Genomic DNA, 23,341 nt, shown 5'->3' with positions numbered 1-23,341 from the left:
AGTATATAATTTAGCGAATTCTCTTTATTTTAGAGGAAAGCTTAGATTAGGAAAAGCTCAGGTTAGGGAAAGCTTGGTTTAGGGGCCCGCTTAGGTTAGTGAAAGCTTAGATTAGCAGAAGCTTGGATCAGGAAAAGCTTAGATTAGGAGAAGCTAGGGTCATGAGAAGCTTAGGTTAGGGGAAGTTAGGTTAGGTTAGGGGAATGCTGGAGTTACTCCAGCATTTGGCTGGAGTACTGAAGAGAATGCAAAGCCCATATGTTTTACATTTGGAGTTTTGAATTTGAATTTTGATTTTATCGCGAAGTTTCCTGTATCTTTTTATAAGGCTTTCATTATAAGGTTGTAATGTCTTTTTATAAAGATTATTTTTTGTTTCCATACTACTTTGCAGCTGAGGAGTTAACCAGGGTTTATTTAGGGGTGTAGAATAATTCTTTTTTCGAACATTTACTTTACTAGAGTCCTCGATACAGCTATTGAAGATATACAGAAATTTCTCAAAAGCAATGTCTATGCCATTAATATTATAGATACTAGACCAATCCGCCTCTGCTAGCTTATTATTTAGTAACTCTTTGTTGATTATTTTATATTCAGGGCTTAGTTTCTTATTATATTTCAACTTTCCCGTGGTAATATTCATATACAACTCCAGTGTACAATGATCAGTGATTCCACTGTCTTGGATTTTAGCAAAAGGATTAAAATTATATTTCAATTGGGAATACCGGATGAAAATATTATGATCCTTGATATATTAAAGCTTAATGCTGTTCCAACCATATTTAATGTGCCCAATCCACCAAAGAATGCAAGAACAAGAGTTGAATGAAACACGTGTTGGTTCATTTACATAGGAGTTGAAGCCAAAGCTTGCCATGATATATCTATATTCATCGGTTTGAAAATCGGAGTTAAGTAGGTCGATGTTCACATCGCCAGTAACAATGATAGTCTCGTCTCCCAGTGTTTCTAACGTTGCTTTTATTTCATCACAGAAAGTAGCGATTGATATTGAATGAATTCTATACAGTGCAATCAGAGTGATTGTTGTATTATTGATGACTAGGCTCACTTTCAGAGCGTCACTGGAAACCAGCGCTATCTTATCGGCTGATGCTCCAAAATTATCTCTAACATAAACTGTAACTCCACCTGATCTGTAGCTGTCATTGCAATTCAAAAAGCAATAAATTATATCCTTCTATAGGGTATTGACCTGTTTCTTCGCTGTATATCCAAGTTTCCGTTAATACTATACAAATCAGTTTTATTGGGTATTTTTCTAGCTCATTGGTGAATAAATCGAGATTTTCCCGCATGCTCCTTATATTATGAGTTAAACAGAGAAATTTATTTTCATTAATCATGCTTGGCATTTGGCTGGAGTACTGAAGAGAATGCAAAGCCCATATAAATATTCACATATTAGCTTTGTACTTCGTATAGTTATTAGATTTTTCAACCAGAATCACAATGAGGATATTAATATTTGCATCATGTGTGTGAAAGGCTTGAAGTTCTAAAACATACTTAGTTCTAAAATAAACATCTACTAAATCTACGAATTCTACTACTACTCCAAATTCTTGTAATAACTCTACAACTATATTCAATGAGGAAATAATTAGAATGTTTTGATACTTATTAAAGTCATATGAAATAAAAAGAAAAGAATCTAGTTACAATGTGTAGACTAACAAGAGAAATCGTGGATTTTTTTGAATATTAAATTCTTCACTCTATAAAAAAGGATGATGAATAACATGAATTTGAGTAACTTACGTACATAAGATTCCATATGAATACTTAAAAGTTGATAATACGTTTCTACTTCTGCTCAGTCTCTTCTAATACCGGTACTTCCTCTTCTGATTTCGCACCTGCAGCTTTCTCTTGTTGTGCCAACTTATTCACTTCCACGATTGTTCCGAAGGTTACCGCCGGGTGCACAGGTTGAGATAGCTTTTCCAAGTCCTTGAGTGTTTCCAAAGTTACCACCGGTTTTCCATCCGTTTTCCTCATCAGTATTTTTCCATTTCTCATCCACAGGTACTTGTATCCTTGTTCCATCTTAGCAACTCTCGCCATTGCCAGCACCTTCCTTCTTTCAGGAGACAGGCTCTCGTTCAGGTACAACGGGATGTCGGTCGGTAGGTTGAGATGACGTGTGGAGAAGTCACGCTTGACTCTTCGTCTGCGTAGAAGCTCATCCTTATCGATCTTCCGTGTCAGCTTGATTATGATGGGAGGTGTTTTGTCTGCCATTCGGGTAGGTAAGCGGTGACAATTGTCAATCTGTTGGTCGGTGATTTCATACCCTAGAGCCTTTCCGATTGATTTCACTACTTCTCGGAGATTTTCGGTTTTTTTTTGTGGGAAGTTATGCAGCTCAAGACAGTTGGATCTAGAGTACTGCTGCAATTCGGAGATTGCTCGGTGGAAATTTTTATTCTCTTTCTTCAACGCTTTAATCGCTGTATCCTGTGTATCAATTCTTTGAAAACACATTGTCATTTGCACTCGTTGGAGTTTAAGCTGCTCCAGAATACTCTCAACATCCGTGTGACACCTCTCGATGGAAGTTCCGAGGTCCATTTCCATTCTTTCAAAGTTGTTGCTCAAGTCTGCTATCATTGTTGCTAGTTGTCCAAGGGTGACTTCTTCGGGCTTCGAGGGTGGTTCATGAGACAGGATCTGTCTCCTTTCCTGAGTACAATCAGCACACCGCCATGTTTCCTTACTGTCGGTTAGATATTTAACTTCCGCGACTTTCATGTTGACGCATGAAACTTACTATCACATTCACTGCATTAAACTTCGACATCATTCCCAACTCTAAGAGACTTACTGCACACTTTGCACGAAATATTCATTTTTATAATATTCAGTTTTAAGAGAATATGAATCGAACTCCGATTATGAACAATAAATTCGAAATGAGTAGAACAAAATAACTTGAAATGGTTAACAACACAGCTCTGTCATTTACTGATAAGGGAGCGCTGAACAAACACAACCGCTTCGCTTGACTGTTCGTCATCGACTGCTCGTCATAATTTGTGAATACAATTACATATCAGGCCTATCTATATATAGATATGATTGGGATAGAACAACAGGCTTGGCCCAAAACTAAGGGATATCATGTGCCAATAAGTTATTAGCCTATATACGTAAATAAAATTATAAACAAACTTCTCTCTGTAATCTCATTACAGAGACTAAACTCATTTCAGTTGAGACTCTTCTCAACCAAATCAACAGAATTTGGCAGAATGGTGTTCAATATAAATATGACACCACTATGAATGCTAGCTGCGTTTACACCAAAGTTATTAACAAAATTAGAATGAACATGAACATGACTTATCATACACGTGATGAACATATGTGATTGTCAAGTTCCGTTCAATCTAATAGAATCTATAAGAATTAAGTTATTAACATTTTGTTAATAACTTTGGTCTGAACTTCTTGCCTTCTAGCTCTTTATGTAAAGTAACTTGAAATTAAAAAAATAATCATATAATAAGTAATTAATTTAATCCAATGGATAATTTGCCAATATAATGGTTTCTGTATGGGTGCCACCCAGTCTTTATTACAAGTATATTCATTAACATGGGAGACGATTCATCCACTAAATTATTTTCTTCATGCGCTTTAACATTCCCTTCACACCGCGATCGGGCCGTCACATGTGTATTGTTTAGTTTTTTGTGTTATTTCCACTGTTTTCGCCTGATTTCACATTCCCCTTTCTATCATTCTGCCTACTTTCTTCTCTATCTCAGTTGTCATTCCTTCCATCATTGCCACTTCTCCAATTTTGTTGATTATCATTATTTCGCCTATCCCTGTGATAGTTCAAGTTCCATCTTCCACCTCGTGTACCTCCATTGAATTTCAACATGGCGGAAATTTCAAAATGTTTACATCAATTTTTATTTTTTTTTAATTTTCTATGGCTACAATAGGTTTAAAAAAGGTGCAATGCTATGTAAAATTTGACGAGGAATTCAATGAAACCAGTTTCAGGTTCGTAACTCCAGTAGTTTTTGAAATATTGCGAAAAATGTGCAGAAAGTGCAAATTTTTTGCTTTAAAAGATGTTAACTTGTTTTCATGGTGATTAATAGGTCTTTCAAACTATTGGATTTAGTAAAACCATGAATTCTAAAGAAAAAATTTTCATTCACTTGATAGCCTAAACTCAAAATTGTATGATATATTTGGGCAAATAGAAATATTGCAACTCCATTATTTGCTACCTAGGAAAATCTTAGGTTAGGAAAAGCTTAGGTTAGAGAAAGCTCAGGTTAGAAGAAGCTTGGATCAGGAGAAGCTTAGGCTGGGAAAAGCTTAGGTTAGGAAAAGCTTAGGTTGGGAAAAGCTTAAATTAAGAAAAGCTATGATTAGGGAAAGCTATGGTTAGGGAAAGATTAGGTTAGGGAAAGCTTAGGTTAGGAAAAGCTTAAGCTAGGAGAAGCTGTGGTCAGGAAAAGCTTAGGTTGAGAAAAGCTCAGGTTGGGAAAAGCTTAGATTAGGGAAAAGCTTAGATTGGAGAAAAAGCTTGATTTCACATTCCCCTTTCCATCATTCCGCCTACTTTCTTCTCTATCTCAGTTGTCATTCCTTCCATCATTGTCACTTCTCCAATTTTGTTGATTATCATTATTTCGCCTATCCCCGTGAAAGTTCAAGTTCAATCTTCCACCTCGTGTACCTCTATTGAATTTATTATTACGGATGTAATTCTGATAGACATAACTCCTTCTATCCTGTCGATTATCATTCTGCCTTCGTTCTTGCTGATTGTCGTAATTCCTTCTCTCAAACTTCGGGCTTCGGTTGCTTCGTTTGTAACAATATTTATTGTTACAATTGTGAGTGATGAGAATTATGCGAATTAGCCTGAGAAGTTAGCCTGTTGTGAAAATTGATTTTGCTGTTTTGCTTTTCTGCGTTGTGTAGTGTCGACACTGTAAGTGTGTGCGTAGAGGTTGAGGTACTGAGAAGATCAACGATTTTCCTGGAGCATCAGTCTGGTTCACAACCTTATAAGGCAAGGAATTTATAGCTGTCAAGGAAAAATAGCTGTCATTTGGTGGGAGAATGTATCTTAAATTGTAGTTGTAACATTCCTTTCTATTGGTGGAAATTTTTCTAGAAAATAGTAACTCCCAATCACAGTTAACGTTCGTTAGGTTCCTATCTAGTAAGGCCGTTTACAGCTGTCCACGGCAAGACGAGAGAAGCGAAGTGCATTCACTCAGCGTCTGTCCTCTGTCATAAGCAGTACAAAATATAGTCTGATCAATATTTTGTGTTAATCATGGCTTCCATGCCAGCTTTAGGCTTTTTAGTATTTGGCTCTGGAACCTTTTGTTCCAGTAGCATTTTCAGTTTTTTCTGCCCCAGTAGTTGCTTTTAATTAAGAAGAGAGAGTATCAAAAATTGTCACCTCACAATGGAGATTTTCCTCCTATAACCGCTACTAAAGGTATGTCATATCTATCAGGATTTTGTGTTATAGATTTTATTTGTTTGTTGATTCTAATGAAAAGCTTTCTTGATTTTCAAGGAAACACCTATCATGTAATTTATTCTTTTGAATTACACTATATATGTAATTTATGTGAGAGAACTGACTAAACTAACAACAATACCCAAGAGATCTTATAATGAAAAGTTATTCTATATACTAGTGAATTAAAGTATTGGATTATGGAATGCTATGTACCCATCTCTTTTTAAAATGGGTATGACCCTAATTACAAATAAATTCTTTTCTATTGAATCAAGATATTGAAGTAGGTAATGTCTATTTGTGTTTTAAAGTAATAAGTATTGATTTGTGTTTTATAAAACCTAAAGTAGGTTGACTTTATTATATAACTGAAGTTAAGTTAATTTGTATTATCCTAGTTTATTTTTCCATTCTAACAGCGGTCAAAGTATGGGCCCATCAATGTACGAGTCCATCAATTTACGGGTTCATGAACGTGTGTCTCTAAGCCGCTGAGATGCCTCTAAATCGATAGCAGTCCTAGAAGCCTGGGGTATGCTGTCTCCTGATGGTAGAGCTCAATCACCGAGCCTAAATTTGAGTTGAAGAAACAGCTTTGAGGTAACAACTTTTTTTCCAAAATTAAATGAACGTCCCAGGAACTCCAGATGTGACAGAATGGTTTTTAGTAACTATAGACTTTCAAAAAGGGAGGGGACCATTTCATCAATTAAAACGTGCGGAATTAGACTTTTTTGTTAAATCGTAATTCTGAGATATTATTGGGAATGAATAGTTTGCAAATTTTATTAATTTGGTTTGAGTAATAGATTTTCGGTTGTATCTTTACATTGAAATGTGAGGCCATATTTTCTCTGTAAGGATCCAGCTGGGAATTTCAGTTTTCTTTAAATTTATATTTTATAATCTTCTAAACTACTAAAAGTTGAATTAGTATTTATGAAATGTTTAAAGGCCCCTTATTGATAAATTATTGTTTTAAAATAATTTTTGTATTAAAGTTGTAAAGGATCAAATGAAGTTTCAAGGACCCTAGCTTTTCTAAATTTGTCTTGACAAAACATATTTTTGAATAGTCTTCGTATGTAGAATTCCGTGATGTGATACTTGAGGAATATTTGTCTTTGCAGCTTTCATGATATAAAGATACAGAATAGTTATTATTGGGGATTGTTAATATTTGATAAATGTTTTGATAGTGTTTTAAAAGTTTCAAAGTGTGTTCTAAAAGTTCTAAGAATTTTCTGAATTTTATGTGGATCTTTTCTTTTAAAATATGTATAGTTATTTATGATTAACTTCTGAGAAATGTCTATGATATATTCCAATTCTTCTTTCTGAAATTAGAGTCCTTGAAGCTTCTCATGATTCAATCTAAAACGTTTTCAATGTAAAGCAGACGGAGTAGGATACTATTGAATTAGCTATATCGGAGATAACTTTCTAAATTTAGTTATTGTATTTTCGGTTCTCATGATGTAACTTCATTTTGTTTTATTTAACTGTTGAATTTAACTGTGAGAGGTGACAATATAGTTGATATCTTCTCTCTATTTCGTTGTCTCTCTTGTCATTTCTGGATTCCCGTTCTCTAGCACTAGGTATGTTTATCAAGTATCCCTTTATTAAGTTATATTGTGTGTGCTTCTAAATTCTAAATTCCAAATTAACTTTCTAAATTCATTGCATGGCACAATTCTCTGCGCAACTCTGCTTTTTCTGCTCCTTTCATTGACCTTTCATGTTAATTTCGAATCAGTTTGTTCATAAAATTAATAAACATACTTACGGCTAGTGAATGCTTGATTCCAGAAATGAGTATTGAAGTTAGGAGCAGCATACAAATGCTGAAGATAAACTAATTGAAGTTATTTTTGAAGTTGAATTTTATATTATTTTATTAATTTGATTAATATTAATTTTTCCCTCATTTATTATACTTATTTCAAATTCACATAGACTTATTAATAATTTAACTTTTCCTATTGAATAAAACTTTTGATTTTCACTACCCACATTAAAAAAAAAATTATCCCCAGAAATTGAATAATAAATTTTTGACAGTGTATTGTGGCCATTCCCAGCTTTCAATCTAACGCTTATTAGATTAGCTTATTAGATAGCTTGTTCTGCTTATGACAGAGGACAGATGCTGAGTGAATGCACTTTGCTTTTCTCGTCTTGCCATGGACAGCTGTAAACGGCCTTACTAGATAGGAACTTAACCAATGTTAACTGTGATTGGGAGTTACTATTTTCTAGAAAAATTTCCACCAATAGAAAGGAACGTTACAACTACAATTTAAGATACATTCTCCCACCAAGTATTTTTCCTTGACAGCTATAAATTCCTTGCCTTATAAGGTCGTGAACCAGACTGATGCTCCAGGAAAATCGTTGATCTTCTCAGTACCACAACCTCTATGCACACACTTACAGAGTTGACACTACACAACACAGAATAGCAAAGGGCATGAACTAAACTGATGATCCAAGAGAATTGTTGATTTTCTTAGTACTATAACTTCTACGCACACACAGAGTCAACACAACACAATGCAGAAAAGCAAAACAGCAAAATCCATTCCCACAACAGGCTTACTTCTCAGGCTAATTCGCATGATTCTCATCACTCACAATTGTAACAATAAATATTGTTACAATACTCCCCTTTCTTGAGTGTGGAACACCGGGTTAAGTTGTAAAAAATTTGGCAGAAAACAACATGACAGTACTCTCGGTAACACTCTGTATAAGACCAATAACGACTAAAAGAAATTATCAACCTCAAAATTTCAAATAAAATACCAATAATGAATCTCAGACTAATCAAACTCGAACTGCAATCATGTGAAAGCTACAAAATTTTAAATGAATTTCAAAGAACTAGCCATAAACATCAGGAGGAACAAAATGAATTAACTTGACAACTCTTCAGATAACCAAGTGAACTAGCAACAAATTCTGATCTCACAAAAGTTGGGACAAAAAACTCTGAAGATAATCAACTAATTTGACATAATCAAGATACCTAAGAAAACAGTGTGGACTACTTGTGAAATTTTTCAACATAGGACACCAAAAAAAAAATTGTAAAGTCAACTAAAAATTGTGTAAAACCGGCTGCCAGACTCCACATCTAGATGGGCCCTGTCAAACATTAAGCTAAACACTCAGTAATAGACATCAATAAACAGTGACAAAATAAAATCAAAATTAATTCAGACAGTTACTTTCTTAAAACAGCAGTGAAGAAACCCAGTATATGCACCTTTTACTGGTCCCTCACAACTGGTAAGATAATTTGCTGAAATCCCTTCAAGACAAAGATAAAATGACCAAAATATTTAAAGAGACTCTCCAATCAATACTCTGCTGTTAAGTTAATAACCAGATTATCCCATTGTTAACCTCAACAAAAAAACTCAAAATAGAAACAATAAATAAAAAAAAATCATCAAATTATCACAATCATATGACCAGACCATCATAACTCGACTAGTTGTTGAAATCGAGCAACTGACATTTGACGTTAACATAGAAACTGCAAACAGACACCTCCTGTCAAAGATTCATGGCCTATGCCACTACATTTCAATGTCATGGAGCAATTAACTACCGAGAGTTAACTCACATGCAACGATGTTCTAGCAGCTTACGTATCATGATACACGTTGATCTTGATACACGTATCAACTTTGCAACAAAACTCATATCACCCATTTATACTAACTCTCTCAACTCGTATCTCGTTCCTTGCACTTTGTGCAACAAAATAACATCGGTTATAGCTAAAGATGAAGGACATCGCGAATTGTCCCACAATTACCTAGCAACACCTACCGTAAGTTACAATTTTCCCTTTTGGAAAAGACTAAGATCTTCACTGTTTCACAAACTGAGATAAACTATTCAGTACATCATTACCACTTAATTTCCGTTACTCATTACTCACTTGGGACAGCAACATTTGAGGACAATATACATACACCAGTATACCTACAATTTGTGCTTCCTATCACCTTGGTACAACCACAGTATTACAACTAATGAACCTTGGCAACTCTCTCAAAAAAAAAAACTGACTACAATATTCTCTCAATACATCAAATTACTACTTACTATCTTCTCCTTGTATATTCAATCAAACTCATTTCTCCAGCACATGAAGGAATATGACAGTACAAACGCCTAGGCCAATGATCATGATAACAGACACTGAATTACCTATCATAAAGAAAATTTTCCACTATCGACTAGTACATAACTGAATCCAACCTCCACAAAAATTATTTGAACAAAATTTAATACTGCCTACCACACTCAATGAAGAACCTTCAGAAACTCAAACCTTTATTTTAAGAATTCCATTGACAAAGACAAGCTAAAGCAAACGACATAAGAATTCTCCCAAGATTAATAGAAAAATAGTCTCCATATTCTACAGTACTGAAACCTGTTCCATTTCCCGTTACCTATTCCTTTTTTTTTTTTTGAAACCATCACAAAATTTGTGAAAAATTGAGTTACCTAGATTTTCTTTCCGTTTCCAATTTTCTATTTTTTTGTTTTATTTAATCATTTTTCCATTTTCCAGCCTAGGCAATGATCATGATAACAGACACTAAATTACCTATCATAAAGAAAATTTTCCACTATCGACTAGTACATAACTGAATCTAACCTCTACAAAATTATTTGAATAGAATCTAGTACTGCCTACCACACTCAAAGAACAACCTTCAGAAACCTTTATTTTAAGAATTCCGGTAACAACACAAGCTAAAGCAAACGAGATAAGCATATTCCCAAGATTGATAAAAAAATAGTCCCCATATTCTATAATACTGAAACCTGTTCCATTTCCCGTTACATATTCCCTTTTTTTTAATCATCACAAAAGTTGTGAAAAATTAAGTAACCTAGATTTTCTTCCCGTTTCCAATTTTCTATTTTTTTGTTTTATTCAATCATTTTTCTATTTTTTGTTATATTAGAGAACTCTTTCCTATTTTAGGGCTGTCAAACCTCCATGATGCTGGAGAAGTTGCGTGTCAGTGGCTCCAGAACGTTCTAAATTCTATTGGTATTTGAAATATTAAGTGTAAAATTATGTTTTTTTTCTAATTTTGGCCTATGTATGCTTATGCATATATATAATGCCTCACGTTGGCGGCGACAATTTGAACTTCTTGCCTTCTAGCTCTTCAAGTAAAGTAACTTGAAATTAAAAATAATCATATAATAAGTAATTAATTAAATTCAATAGAGATAATTTGCCAATATAATGGTTTCTGTATGGGCGCCACCCAGTCTTTTTTGACTAGGAAAATGATAGTTGATGAATAAATACTAGTAAAATGATAAAATATAAATAAACATAACCTGAAACTCTCACTCTGGGTCGTGAATTCGGGATTTGTTGAATAAAACAAGAAATCAATCAGTTATTGCTGAACTATATTGGAAATTCAAATAAACAAAAATGAAATAAAGTTGCAATAATGCTGAGAAACCTCACAAATGGAATAAAATGGAATATGAAAATAGCTCCAAAAACTAAATTGAATCAGTATTTGGCAATCAGAAATTTGATCAATTGATGAATTTGAAAATAAGATAAAATATCAAAAATGTTAGTGAATAATTGAAATCAATTTATACAATTATCAATAGAATTCAAGAAGAATAAGGAAATGTTCAAAATTAAATTCAAAAGCAATACTTTAAAATAAATTTGGAATCCAAAATTTAAATGAAAAACTTTTCCTCTGAAATTACTAATATAAACCCTACTTGAAAAAGGACAAATTTAAATGAAAAACTTTTCCTCTGAAATTACTAATATAAACCCTACTTGAAAAAGGACACTGGAAATTAGTTGCTATATTTCTGGCTAGTGGAGTGTAACAAATCAATAATTGAAATTCTAGTATATTTATGATGAATGTGTTGAAAATAAAATTGAGGATAAGACTTACTATAGCTTGATCACATCACTCTCCTATGAAGAGTGATATCTGATGCTGCTGATGTCTGCTAATAAACTCAATTTATAATAGCCTACTGTGTCGACCTGTCGCTCTTATGTGGGGTTCCTCTTCGTAAGGGATCTGTAACTTCCACCTCTATTTGCCAATATTTGTCTTCCCAGTATTGTACAATATTGGGGACTCTACTTTCAAACTTTATTTCTTACTCGCAGTTTACTTTCAGAGGAATGAATAATCAAGAGTTTGTACTTGAATAGAAAATGATAAAATAAAAAAATATCTCTCCTGACTCTCAGCTATTTAACTGATTTGAACAAGACATACAGCAATTGAAATTTATCTCTTTTCTGTATAGGGCTACTTTTTATAGAAATAGAAATAAAAATAAAAATCTCAAAATATCTTATAAGTGATTAAATAATTATTCAAAAAGCAATTGAAATTTTTCTGTACTCTCTTTAAGATTCAATTAACATCAATAATATGAATAAATACTTCAAAGCAAAATACCTCGATATTAAATCAAAACCAAACAAAAACAAAACAAACAATACAAAAATGAGAATAAATACATCAAATTAACAAGTAATGAGCAAAATACATCAATTCAAATTCAAATGTGACTTAGTAACATAAAGTCAATTACATAAGGTATTAAGACATTGTAGCCTAAATTGAACATTGAAACATTGTATATCTTTTTATACATAACTATCTGTAGTGCACTACCCTAAACTATAAAAAAAACAGCCTACCTCATACTCTAAAGTACCTAATATGTGTCAGATAATTTGGATTACCAGTATTCAAATAAAATTTAGATTAGGCCTACTAATTAATTACATTTTTAATGATCATCATTTACATTACCCATGATTTTTTTATTATTTATTTAATTACATAAAGCTTTTTGAATTCCAATTGAGACTTATGTCATTGACCTCTGAGAATTTTAGTTTTGTCACATGGTCGTCGAAATCCTTAATTACCACATATGCTCAACTTTCTGAAATTCCCAGTTGAAAGAACCATAATTGAAAAGTGCTGGTCGTCTTTCTACGAAACATGCCGTTTTACCACATGCCATTCAAACTACACATTCACAATTATTATTATTCAATCAAGCATGCAAAGCTCTGACAATGGGTCTGTCCTTTCTGTTCCTGTGCTTGTCTCTAATACCTGGAAACACTCAATACTGTGACTTATTACTATTCAAAATCAAGGTGAGAACTTCGAAATTGAGATGACCACCCTAAAGCTCAATGTTAGAGAGATCATTCACTCACGGTAGGTAGCATATCTGGTGCAGGTGTAAACCCAGCTTAAGAATGTCAATTTACAAAATTGAAAATGTAAAAGAATTGTAATATTTACTTAGATTTTCAATTAATTCATTGATTCATCAATTTGAGTGGATTTCATGACAAATGATAATAATATGAGCTCCAGGTACCTACCTAATGAATGACAGAATACTGAATAGGTAGATAGTCGTAAAAAATATAAAGTGATATGGTACTGACTAAGAAGCCGGGTCCGTCCACCATGCATATTTCTTCCATGTCATCTATATTTATATCCAAGACGAATGAAGTCACAGTCTCAAGATAGCTGTTACATCTCCAAGGAATCTTCCCGGCGGTGTGTGGACTCAAATAACCATCTTCTGCGTCCCATACTTTTTCTTGGGAGAAGTATTTATACTGGTATGAAGAAAAATTCGGCATCATTGTTGATTTGAGACTGGAAATAAGATTTTTGTTGAGAATTGTATATATTTGAAAAAAATCCTTACAACTGAATTCATGCAGTGAAATGAATTAAACCCAATTTTTCAAAGTACAGGTATTTTTGAGTATTATAGTAAACCTATGTGTATTCATCTTTCAACACATCACAGGAACATCATTGTACAGTACATATGATATAATTACGATATCATTCTTGTGCAATGATAACTGTGGTTGTATAAAAATTGATATTGTAAACACTATCAAATACCTTGGCTTGATCATTGACTCTGCTTTATCATGGGAGAGTTATATAAGTAAATTAAAGAAGGAGTTTTGTAGAGGATTGAGAAGTTTTGATATGTTACATGATTTATGCCCTTCTACTGTTCTACTTAATGTCTATCATGCACTTATAAATTCAAGAATGATTTATGGATTTATGGTCTTGTCTGCTGGGGAGGTACATATGTCTCAACATTGTATCCGATAATTATATTTCAAAAATCATTCATCAGATATTCATAGGAATCTTTATGTGTATAAAGTACCGGTATTGAAGCTTTACTTCATAAGAAGTACAAGTAACAACCCTATTAGGGATGTTAGGTATGATTTTAGGCGTTTGCTAGTTCACGCACCTCAATCAAATTTGACTGCTTTTCAACATTCTTACTCTTTCAATGCTCTTTCAAGATTTCACAATTTGATTTCACCTAAATTGAAAAATTTGCAACCACTTTCTTTGTTTCTAAAAGCTTGAAAGTTCATCTTTTTACACTCAGTGACTGTGAACATTCTTGAAAATTGTGGGATAGCTTACTTTTGTACTGTCCATCTAAAATATATTATTCTAGTGTCACATTTGTCCTTTTTTCAAATAGTTTGTTAGTCCGTAACATATTAGGCTATGTAGGTATATCTTTTTCATTGTCATCCGATAAAATTCTGGTGAATTTGTTAGAGCGGATGGTCCTAAACCTCTGAGTACCATTTAAAATATTCATTTTTGGTAGTACACCTCACTCGAGCTTATGCCTAGGGGTGTGCATTTTATTTTGCACTTTTCTTTCATTTTTTAGTTTATGGTTATTTTATCTTATTTATCAAATTAAGTTATTTTTGTAATATATACATAAGGTAAATAATGTAAACAAACAATTATTTTTTGTCATAATTTTTGTATTGATGTGCAAAATGAATAAATTTTGAATTGAATTGATATCACAAGCAGTTATATATGTTACCAATAATTATCAAAATCAGTACATTATTATTGTTTATTGTTTTTGAAGGGACAGTTTCAAGGAACCAAAGGTCAAAGAGCCCCACATGTCAACTGTAGCTTATTGTGTTCCCAAGTAGTATGTTAGTTAAGTTCTTCACAAGAACCAGGAGTTTTCCCTATACTAACATCCATGGCTTACTTTAGAAGGCTTACTTCTATTTATAGTAGCATAGCCACCTCTAATACAAGGCCGTGGCCTACGATGTTGCAACGTCGCAGTGTAGGCCTGGAATCTAATACATGATTGGTGAAAAAGATCAGCTGGTATTTTTTAAAAATCTCTATCACCAATCATGTATTAGATTCTAGGCCTACACTGTGTGCTGTGCTATGACTTTAGAAAATTAATAAAACTTAAAATTAATAACTTAATAAAAGGGATGCTTGATAAACATACCTAGTGCTAGAGAATGAGAATCCAGAAATGACAAGAGAGACAACGAAATAGAGAGAAGATATCAACTATATTGTCACCTCTTACAGTTAAATTCAACAATTAATAAAACAAAATGTTACATCATGAAAACTGAAAAAATAAAATTAGGCTACTAAATTTAGAAAGTTATCTCTGATATAGATAATGCGGTAATAACCTACTTTGTCTGCTTTACATTGGAAACGTTTTAGATTGAATCTTAAGAAGCTTAAAGGACTCCAATTTCAGAAAGAAGAATTGAAAGTTATCATAGATATTGCTCACAAGTTAATCATAAATAACAATAGATATTTTAAGAAAAGATCCACATAAAATTCAGAAAACCCTTAGCACATTTAGAACACACAAGGATAGGATCCTTGAAACTTCATTTGATCCTTTACAACTGTAAGACCAAAATTATTTTAAAACATTAATTTATCAATAAGTGACCTTTAAACATTTCATATACTAATTCAACTTTTAGTTGTTTAGTAGATTATCAAATATAAATTCAAAGAAAACTGAAATTCCCAGCTGGATCCTCACAGAGAAAATATGGCCTCACATTTCAATGTAAAGATACAACCGAAAATCTATTACTCAAACCAAATTAATAAAATTTATAATCTATCCATTCCCAATTTCCAAAGTTACGATTTAACAAAAAGTCTAATTCCGCACGTTTTAATTGATTGAAAGTCTATAGTCACTAAAACCCATTCTGTCACATCCGGAGTTCCTGGGACGTTCGTTTAATTTTGGAAAAAAAGTTGTTAGGTACCTCAAAGCTGTTTCTTCAATTTGAATCTAGGCTCGTTGATCGAGCTCTACACGATGGACAGGAGACATCATACCCCAAGCTTCTAGGACTGCCATCGATTCAGAGGTGTCTCAGTGGCTTAGAGACACACGTTCATGAACCCGTAAATTGATGGACTCGTACATTGATGGAGCCATACTTTGATGGACCCGTACTTTGACCGCTGTTAGAATAAAACAAATAAAATAAACTAGGATAACACAAATTAACTTAACTTCAGTTATATAATAAAGTCAACATACTTTAGGTTATATAAAACTCAAATCAATACTTATTACTTTAAAACACAAATAGACATTACCTACTTCAATATCTTGATTTAATAGAAAAGAATTTATTTGTAATCAGGGTCATGCCCTTTACACAAAGAGATGAGTACATAGTATTCCATAATACCAAACTTTAATTCACTAGTTGATTGAACAACTTTTCATAACAAGGTCTTTCGAGTATTGTTGTTAGTTTTTTCCGTCAGTTCTCTTACATAAATTACATATATAGTGTAATTGAAAAAAAATTACATGATAGGTGTTTCCTTAAGAATCAAGAAAGCTTTTCATTAGAATCAACAAAACAAATAAAATCTATAATACAGAATACTGTTATTATTTAGGTTAATAGCTTCCTCTTCAAAAATAATTTAAAATAAAAAATTTCAATTTCTTCTAATAGGTACTCTACATTTCTACATATTACACTCAAATGTATCTATCACAACAAATTCAACACTCTGATGGAAGCTTTCATCGATAATAATTTCTTTAATTATATTATAATCTATGACATACCTTCAGTACCGGTTATAGGAGGAAAATCTCCATTGTGAGGTGACAATTTTTTGATACTCTCTCTCTTCTTTACTAAAAAAAACCTTCTAAAATGCAAGCGAACTAAACATGCTTCTACAACAGAGGGTTGCAGAGCCAATAAAAGGAAAGACTAAAGCTGGCCAAAAGCCATAATAAATATCGAATCACTACATAAGTTCAAGCAAAATCTATTGAGAGACTACATCTTCAGTTCTGTTAGCAGCTATGAACAGACGCTGAATGAATGCACTTCGCTTTTCTTGTTTTGCTGTGGACAGCTGTAAATGGCCTTACTAGATAGGAACCTAACGAATGTTAACTGTGATTGGGAGTTACTATTTTCTAGAAAAATTCCCACCAATAGAAGGAAGCGGTACAACTACTATTTAAGATACATTCTCCCACCAAGTGACAGCTATTTTCCCTTGACAGCTATAAATTCCTTGCCTTATAAGGTCATGAACCAGCACTGATGCTCCAAGAAAATCGTTGATTTTCTTAGTACCATAAATTCTACGCACACACTTACAGAGTCGACACTACACAACACAGAAAAGCAAAGGTCATGAACTAAGCTGATGCTCCAGGAAAATCGTTGTTTTCCTTAGTACTATAACTTCTACACACACACTAACAGAGTCAACACAACACAACGCAGAAAACCAAAATAGCGAAATCCATTTTCATAACAGGCTGACTTCCCATGACAATTTGCACAATTCTCATCACTCACAATCACAACTGCGACATTGCAATATCGTAGGCTGCGGCCTTGTATTAAAGGTGGCTATGATAGTAGGCTATGTAACATCCCATTCATCACCCGGTTGATTGTTACAATCCAGTGTGATATACTTGACAGTCTCTTCAGACTGATTAGTCCTCTTGTGACCTACGTGAGTTCCACTCCTTGCCTACTTTGAAGGTCCTACCGCTGAGGAAGGGGTGGCCAAGTTGTGTCTGGGGCGCCCGGCCACCCTTGACTCAGCCTCTTGACCCCTATTTGTGCCTGGAGTTTCACCCATCTCTGGTCTCTTGGGTTTTTTTTGCCCCTCCGAAACTGCCCTGATGGGGCAGATCCCGTGGGTTTAAAGGCGAGGCAACTTCTGTAGTTGCTTTGAGGTCCATTCTAGTCGCCTCCTACGACAAGCATGGATACTGTGGGTGAATTCTGGTTTTCAACACATTATTGAGTACCATGATCGACTCAAAGCTCCCCCAACCCACAGGGGGCTCACATTATTATAGTATGAATAGAAATTAGGACAGTGAATCCAATATTAATAATGTCCACTCAACCACTCATTATTACACAAGAGTTTTCGAAATGATTATTGATATTTTGAAAAATTATTGTCTTATAATGGACAAAAGACCATACTCTCAAAAAAGAATGTCATAAAAAAAATAAATTATACCTACTTACTCATCAAACCATTCACGTTTGAGGAGCTGATCAGCTGGTAGCATGTTGAATGTGTAGCAGGTTCCCAAAATTGTTGTTGAGATTTGAAACAATTCACAAGGATCGTAATTCCAATTTGATGTCCATTGCAATGCCTTTACAATTCGGGCACAGGATTTGGCTTTGTACTAGAGGAGATATAGAAATGAATATTGCAGCTTTTCTTGAATATTGGAAATTGAAATAATGAAAAATATCACAGAGAGATTGTAAAGTCACGCACTTATTATTTATGATGCGTGACTTTTCGATCTCTTTGTGGTATTGTGGTGTTGAGAGGAGTCTTGCATTTATCACAGTAAATTTTAAATTTTTCAATTCATCTTCAAATTAATGATAAAACATGCTACAGTATTTTATGAATTTTGGATACAGACCTCGAATAACAGTCTGTTAGTCTCGATGTTGAATGCTCGACTCTCCATCAGATTATTAAACCTAACTTTGTAATTGGCACATAATGTCAAGCTGGCATCCAATAAATTGGACCTGTTACAAGAAAGATTGTTCAATATAGCACTTTTTAAACACGTTAATTTTAATGTACACATATCATTTTGAGATTCTATTCATTTGAATATACAATATGATATACAGGGTGATTCATAATTATGGTAAAATAATTCAATACGTGATAGTAGAGGTAAAAATAAGAAAAAAAGCTCTTATAAACATATATCCATAAACGCTTCATTAGCGAGCTATACAGAGTGAAAGATTTCGCCCGGAATTCAGTTCCTCTGATGAAATACACCGATGCTGAATTGTTTGGGGACTAGTTTTTGAAAAACTTATGCTGGATTCATATGGAAAAATATCTGAAAAACTGAATAAAACTAGTCTGGAAGCTGTAGTGTGAGTAGTTTTTGAAAAAAAGTTGAAATATGCAATAAATTCAAGTAGAAAAACACAGACTTCTACGTTTGATGCCCAATAACTTTCTTTAATGACCAGTAAACAAATAATTTTTCGCAAAAAAAATTGTAGAGAATTTAATTCTGAAAAGAATGATGTAAGCTGTGTAAACTAAATTTGGATAAAATGTATTCTTATGTAGTACATTACACCACAAAAATTTGCTGTTTTATGAGGAGAGAACTAATAACTCATAAGTTGTAGCTGATTGCAAATAAAATATTCGGTTTTTTATGAAAAGTTTTTTTATATGGAAGTAGCATAATATCTAAATGACATTAAACTTATACCAAAAGACTAGTAGATTATGCCATTGAGCCTGGGAGGAAGCTCGAACAGAAGTAGATGATCTCCTATGATTCCTGTCTAAATGTTTACTGAAAAGTGATGCTGTGGAAGATTGGGATTGATGACATGAGGATTCTCAGCTGCCCAAATATGTTAGTTGTGGACGTTAACAATAGCTGTTCTTGTAAAGTGTGCCTCGTCGGTAAATAAAACGGTTGTTAAAGAGTTTGGGTAAACAAGTTTTACTAAAAACCATCGGCAAATACAAGCACGGGGAATACAGTCTCGTGGCAATAGAGTATGAACTTTCTGGAGGTGTTATGGATGTAATTGTTGCTCTTTTAGTATCCTCCAAACAATAGATTGATTGACATTAAACTACACTGACAATTCTCTTGTGTTCTTTTCGGGATGTTCATAAATTTCATTAAGAACTTGTTCTTCTAACTCAACAGTCTCAGTAGATCGGGGTCTGCCTGCATAAATGTGCTCTTTGGATATCAAAGAATCTGTCTCAGACAGACGTTGATGAATAGTGGCAAAAAACCTTGAACTGGGATAAACTCGGTTAGGAAAGTTCTCTTGATACAAACGTCTTGCCTCAGTACTATTACAGTAGTGTCCCATTCCATAAATTAAATGCATGTCAGCTAATTCGGAGTATGAATAATGTCTAAAATTACCTGCAATTTTTTAAAAAGTTAAAACTTAACACAAAAGCAAAGTGAAATGATTACAAATAACTGGTTAATAGGTTAAACAAAAAACACAGCGCGGCTACAGTAGGCCTAACTTACAGTTTGTTTTTTTGTTCAACAGTGAGCTAAAATATTTCTGAAAATAATTCTCACTCTGTATAAAGAAATCTTTCACTCTGTATAGCTTGCTAATGAAGCGTTTATGGCTATATGTTTATAAGAGTTTTTTTTTCTTATTTTTACCTCTACTAACACGTATTAAATTATTTTACCATAATTATGAATCACTCTGTATATGGCACATCAATGAATTTTGGGCGTGTTTTGTTTTGAATTTTTGCATTTCTAAAAGGCTAAATAGTGTGGATAAAAACACTACTGTAGACACGTAATTTTTATGTTCACATATCATTTTGAGATTCTATTCATTTTTATATACAATACTAGCCGTCAGGCTCGCTTAGCTCACCATATCTGTCTAGCCAGGGGGCTCCGCCCCCTGGACCCCCGACTGGATCATCCAAGAATGAGATAGCCTGCATTTTTCATTTGAGCATTTTTATCATATTATGTTAGGACAATCCAGTCGGGGGTCCTGGCTAAACGGATATGGGAGCGAAGCAAGCCTGACGGCTAGTAATATAATATTCCCAGGATTGATGTAGCAGTGCCCAATCAATTTTTCCGCGATAAATGCATTTGAATCATCAACTTGGTGCCCACCTAACAAAGTCAACTCAACTTAATGCCAACCTGACAAAATTATTAATTTAGTTGCCACTTAACAACTGTTTCAAAGAGGTACTCTATCTAGATTATAGTTCTATAGTAACATATGATATGGAAATTTCAATTATAATTAAGAGATTGAGAGAAGAAGAATATACATGCTAAAAGACAAACTTAAAATCCTTAAAAACAACCCTTAGAGTTAAAATATTGCCAAAAGATTTCTTAGTGCGCCTCTAAAGGGCCAAATGAACATACCTACCAAATTTGAACGTTTTTGGTCTGGTAGATTTTTAGTTATGCGAGTGAGTGAGTGAGTGAGTGCCATTTCGCTTTTATATGGATGATATATGGCACATCAATTTTGGGCGTGTTTTGTTTTGAATTTCTGCATTTCCAATAGGCTAAATAGTGTGGATAAAAACACTACTGTACAATCCAACATTTGTCATGATCAAATACACACCGTACTGTGATTATAGTAATCTACATAAATGTAATTAGAGTAGAATATACAAAGTGGGAGAAAAGTCCGAGAACGGCTTAATATCTCATACACAAAGAAAGTTTAATGGTGGGTGTGATTGGGGATCCTACTCAAATTGGAAATACTACTTTACTATGACTTAAAAAATCTGGTCCGCCATATTGAATGGAACTTTATTTTTTTTAAATAGGATGGTGGTCATGCGATACATGATTTTGATACGAAATTTCAAAAAAAAGAATGACGAAAACCGCATATCTCAAACCGTTTAGAAGATAATATTCTCATTATTAATCAATACTATTCAAAGCAGAAATGAGAGAAAAAGTCCAAGAATGGTTTAATATCTCATACACAGAGGTAATTTGATGATGGGTATGATCGGGGATCCTACTCAAATTGAAAATTCTACTTTACTATGACATCAAGAATCTGGTCCGCCATCTTGGATCCGCCATATTGAATGCAACTATATTTTTTTAAATAGGAAGTTGGTCATGTGATACATGATTTCGATACGAAATTTCAAGAAAAAATGAATGGTGGAAACCGCACATCGACATCTCCACCCGTTCAGAAGATATTCACATTATTATTCAATACTATTCAAAGCAGAAAGGAGAGAAAAGAATAAAATATGAGAATGGCTTAGTATCAAAGATTGTGATTCCAAGATGGGTGTGATAGAGGATCCCTCTCAAATTGAAAATACCGCTTTACTATGACTTCAAAATCTGGTCCACCATCTTGGATCCACCATATTGAATGCAACTTTATTTTTTTAAAAAGGAAGGTGGTCATGCAATACATGATTTCAATACAAAATTTTGATACGAGCGGTGGAAACCGCTCATCAATATCTCAAACCGGTCAGAAGATATTCATATACCACTGATGTTTCTCATTTCTGTCTGAGTAGATTTTTGCCCACACCTTCTTCTACCAGAAGTCCCAGTGTTGCTCTGGGCCGGCTAGACTCAGTCGGCGATTGAGGTGGGCCGCAGCAGGGGACAGGAGTCTTGGTGGGGCATCCGCCAATCACCCTCATTTGAGTCGAATTGAAACCCGGTTGAAACAGGGCTTTGAGTACCTTAGAGAAATGTTTCCCTCTTTTAGGTAAGAGGGGCTGTGCTTTCGCACTGCCAAACAGGGTTGGGCGTGGAGTGAGAGGAGTAGGAATGCTGCGGTGTCTGCAGTGAAGGAGGTCTCTGTGACGGGAATAACGTTCCCGATTGCCACTAGACGTCCTCTTGTGTGTCTTGGAACTATTTGCTGGACTCGGTCACCGGGTAACTGGTCTCGGGTACCGGGTGTTTTCCTGGGGTCCGGATCGAACCCAGAGTTGAAGGAAAGGCTTTCCCTAGCCTTTCTTGAGGTCCTCTTGCGATTCCAAAGCGAATCTGCAAGCTACAGGAGCCCGGGCGCCGGACTTCACCTCTGATCACCAAGTCCCAATTCTCGGGTACCGGGTGTTTTCCTGGGGTCCGGATCGAACCCAGAGTTGAAGGAAAGGCTTTCCCTAGCCTTTCTTGAGGTCCTCTTGCGATTCCAAATCAAATCGGCAAGTTACAGGAGCCCGCGCGCCGGACTCCACTTCTGATCACCAAGTCCCAATCCTTGGGCACCGGGTGTCTTCTTGGAGTCTGGATCGAGCCTGGAGTTGTCGGAAAGGCTTTCCCTAGCCTTTCCCGAGGTCCTCTTGCGATTCCGAATTGAATCGGCAAGCTACAGGAGCCGCACGCCAGACTTCACTTCTGATCACCAAGTCCCAATCCTCGGCACCGGGTGTCTTCCTGGGGTCCGGATCGAGCCCGGAAATGAGGGAAAGGCTTTCCCTAGCCTTTCTCGAGGTCCTCTTGCGATTCCAAATCGAATCGGCAAGCTACAGGAGCCCGCACGCCGGACTTCACTTCTGATCACCAAGTCCCAATCCTCGGGCACCGGGGGTCTTCCTGGGGTCTGGATCGAGCCCAGAGTTGAAGAAAAGGCTTTCCCTAGCCTTTCACGATGTCCTCTTGCGATTCCAGAGCGAATCGGCAAGCTACAGAAGCATGCACGCCAGACTTCACTTCTGATCACCAAGTCCCAATCCTCGGGCACCGGGTGTCTTCCTGGGGTCCGGTTCGAGCCCGGAGTTGAAGGAAAGGCTTTCCCTAGCCTTT

At 34.8% G+C, this 23,341-nt stretch overlaps 1 protein-coding gene across 1 annotated transcript in view; it reads right to left on the bottom strand.

The window, feature by feature from the left end:
* LOC120351867 (pickpocket protein 11-like) overlaps positions 1–18,152 on the bottom strand; it is a 115,410-nt gene extending 97,258 nt beyond the window's left edge. Inside the window, exons 1-2 of the mRNA XM_039430570.1 lie at positions 18,024–18,152; positions 13,056–13,275 (exon numbers count right to left, since the gene is read on the bottom strand). Of these exons, the coding sequence (XP_039286504.1) occupies positions 13,056–13,275; positions 18,024–18,067 (264 nt within the window). The 5' untranslated portion in view covers positions 18,068–18,152. The remainder of the gene's footprint in view (positions 1–13,055; positions 13,276–18,023) is intronic.
* Positions 18,153–23,341: the final 5,189 nt, after the last annotated feature.

Source organism: Nilaparvata lugens, chromosome 6, assembly GCF_014356525.2.
Source record: "Nilaparvata lugens isolate BPH chromosome 6, ASM1435652v1, whole genome shotgun sequence".
Lineage (NCBI taxonomy): Eukaryota > Metazoa > Arthropoda > Insecta > Hemiptera > Delphacidae > Nilaparvata > Nilaparvata lugens.
Note: the sequence above shows the minus strand (reverse complement) of the source record. Positions and strands in the feature narration are given on the sequence as shown.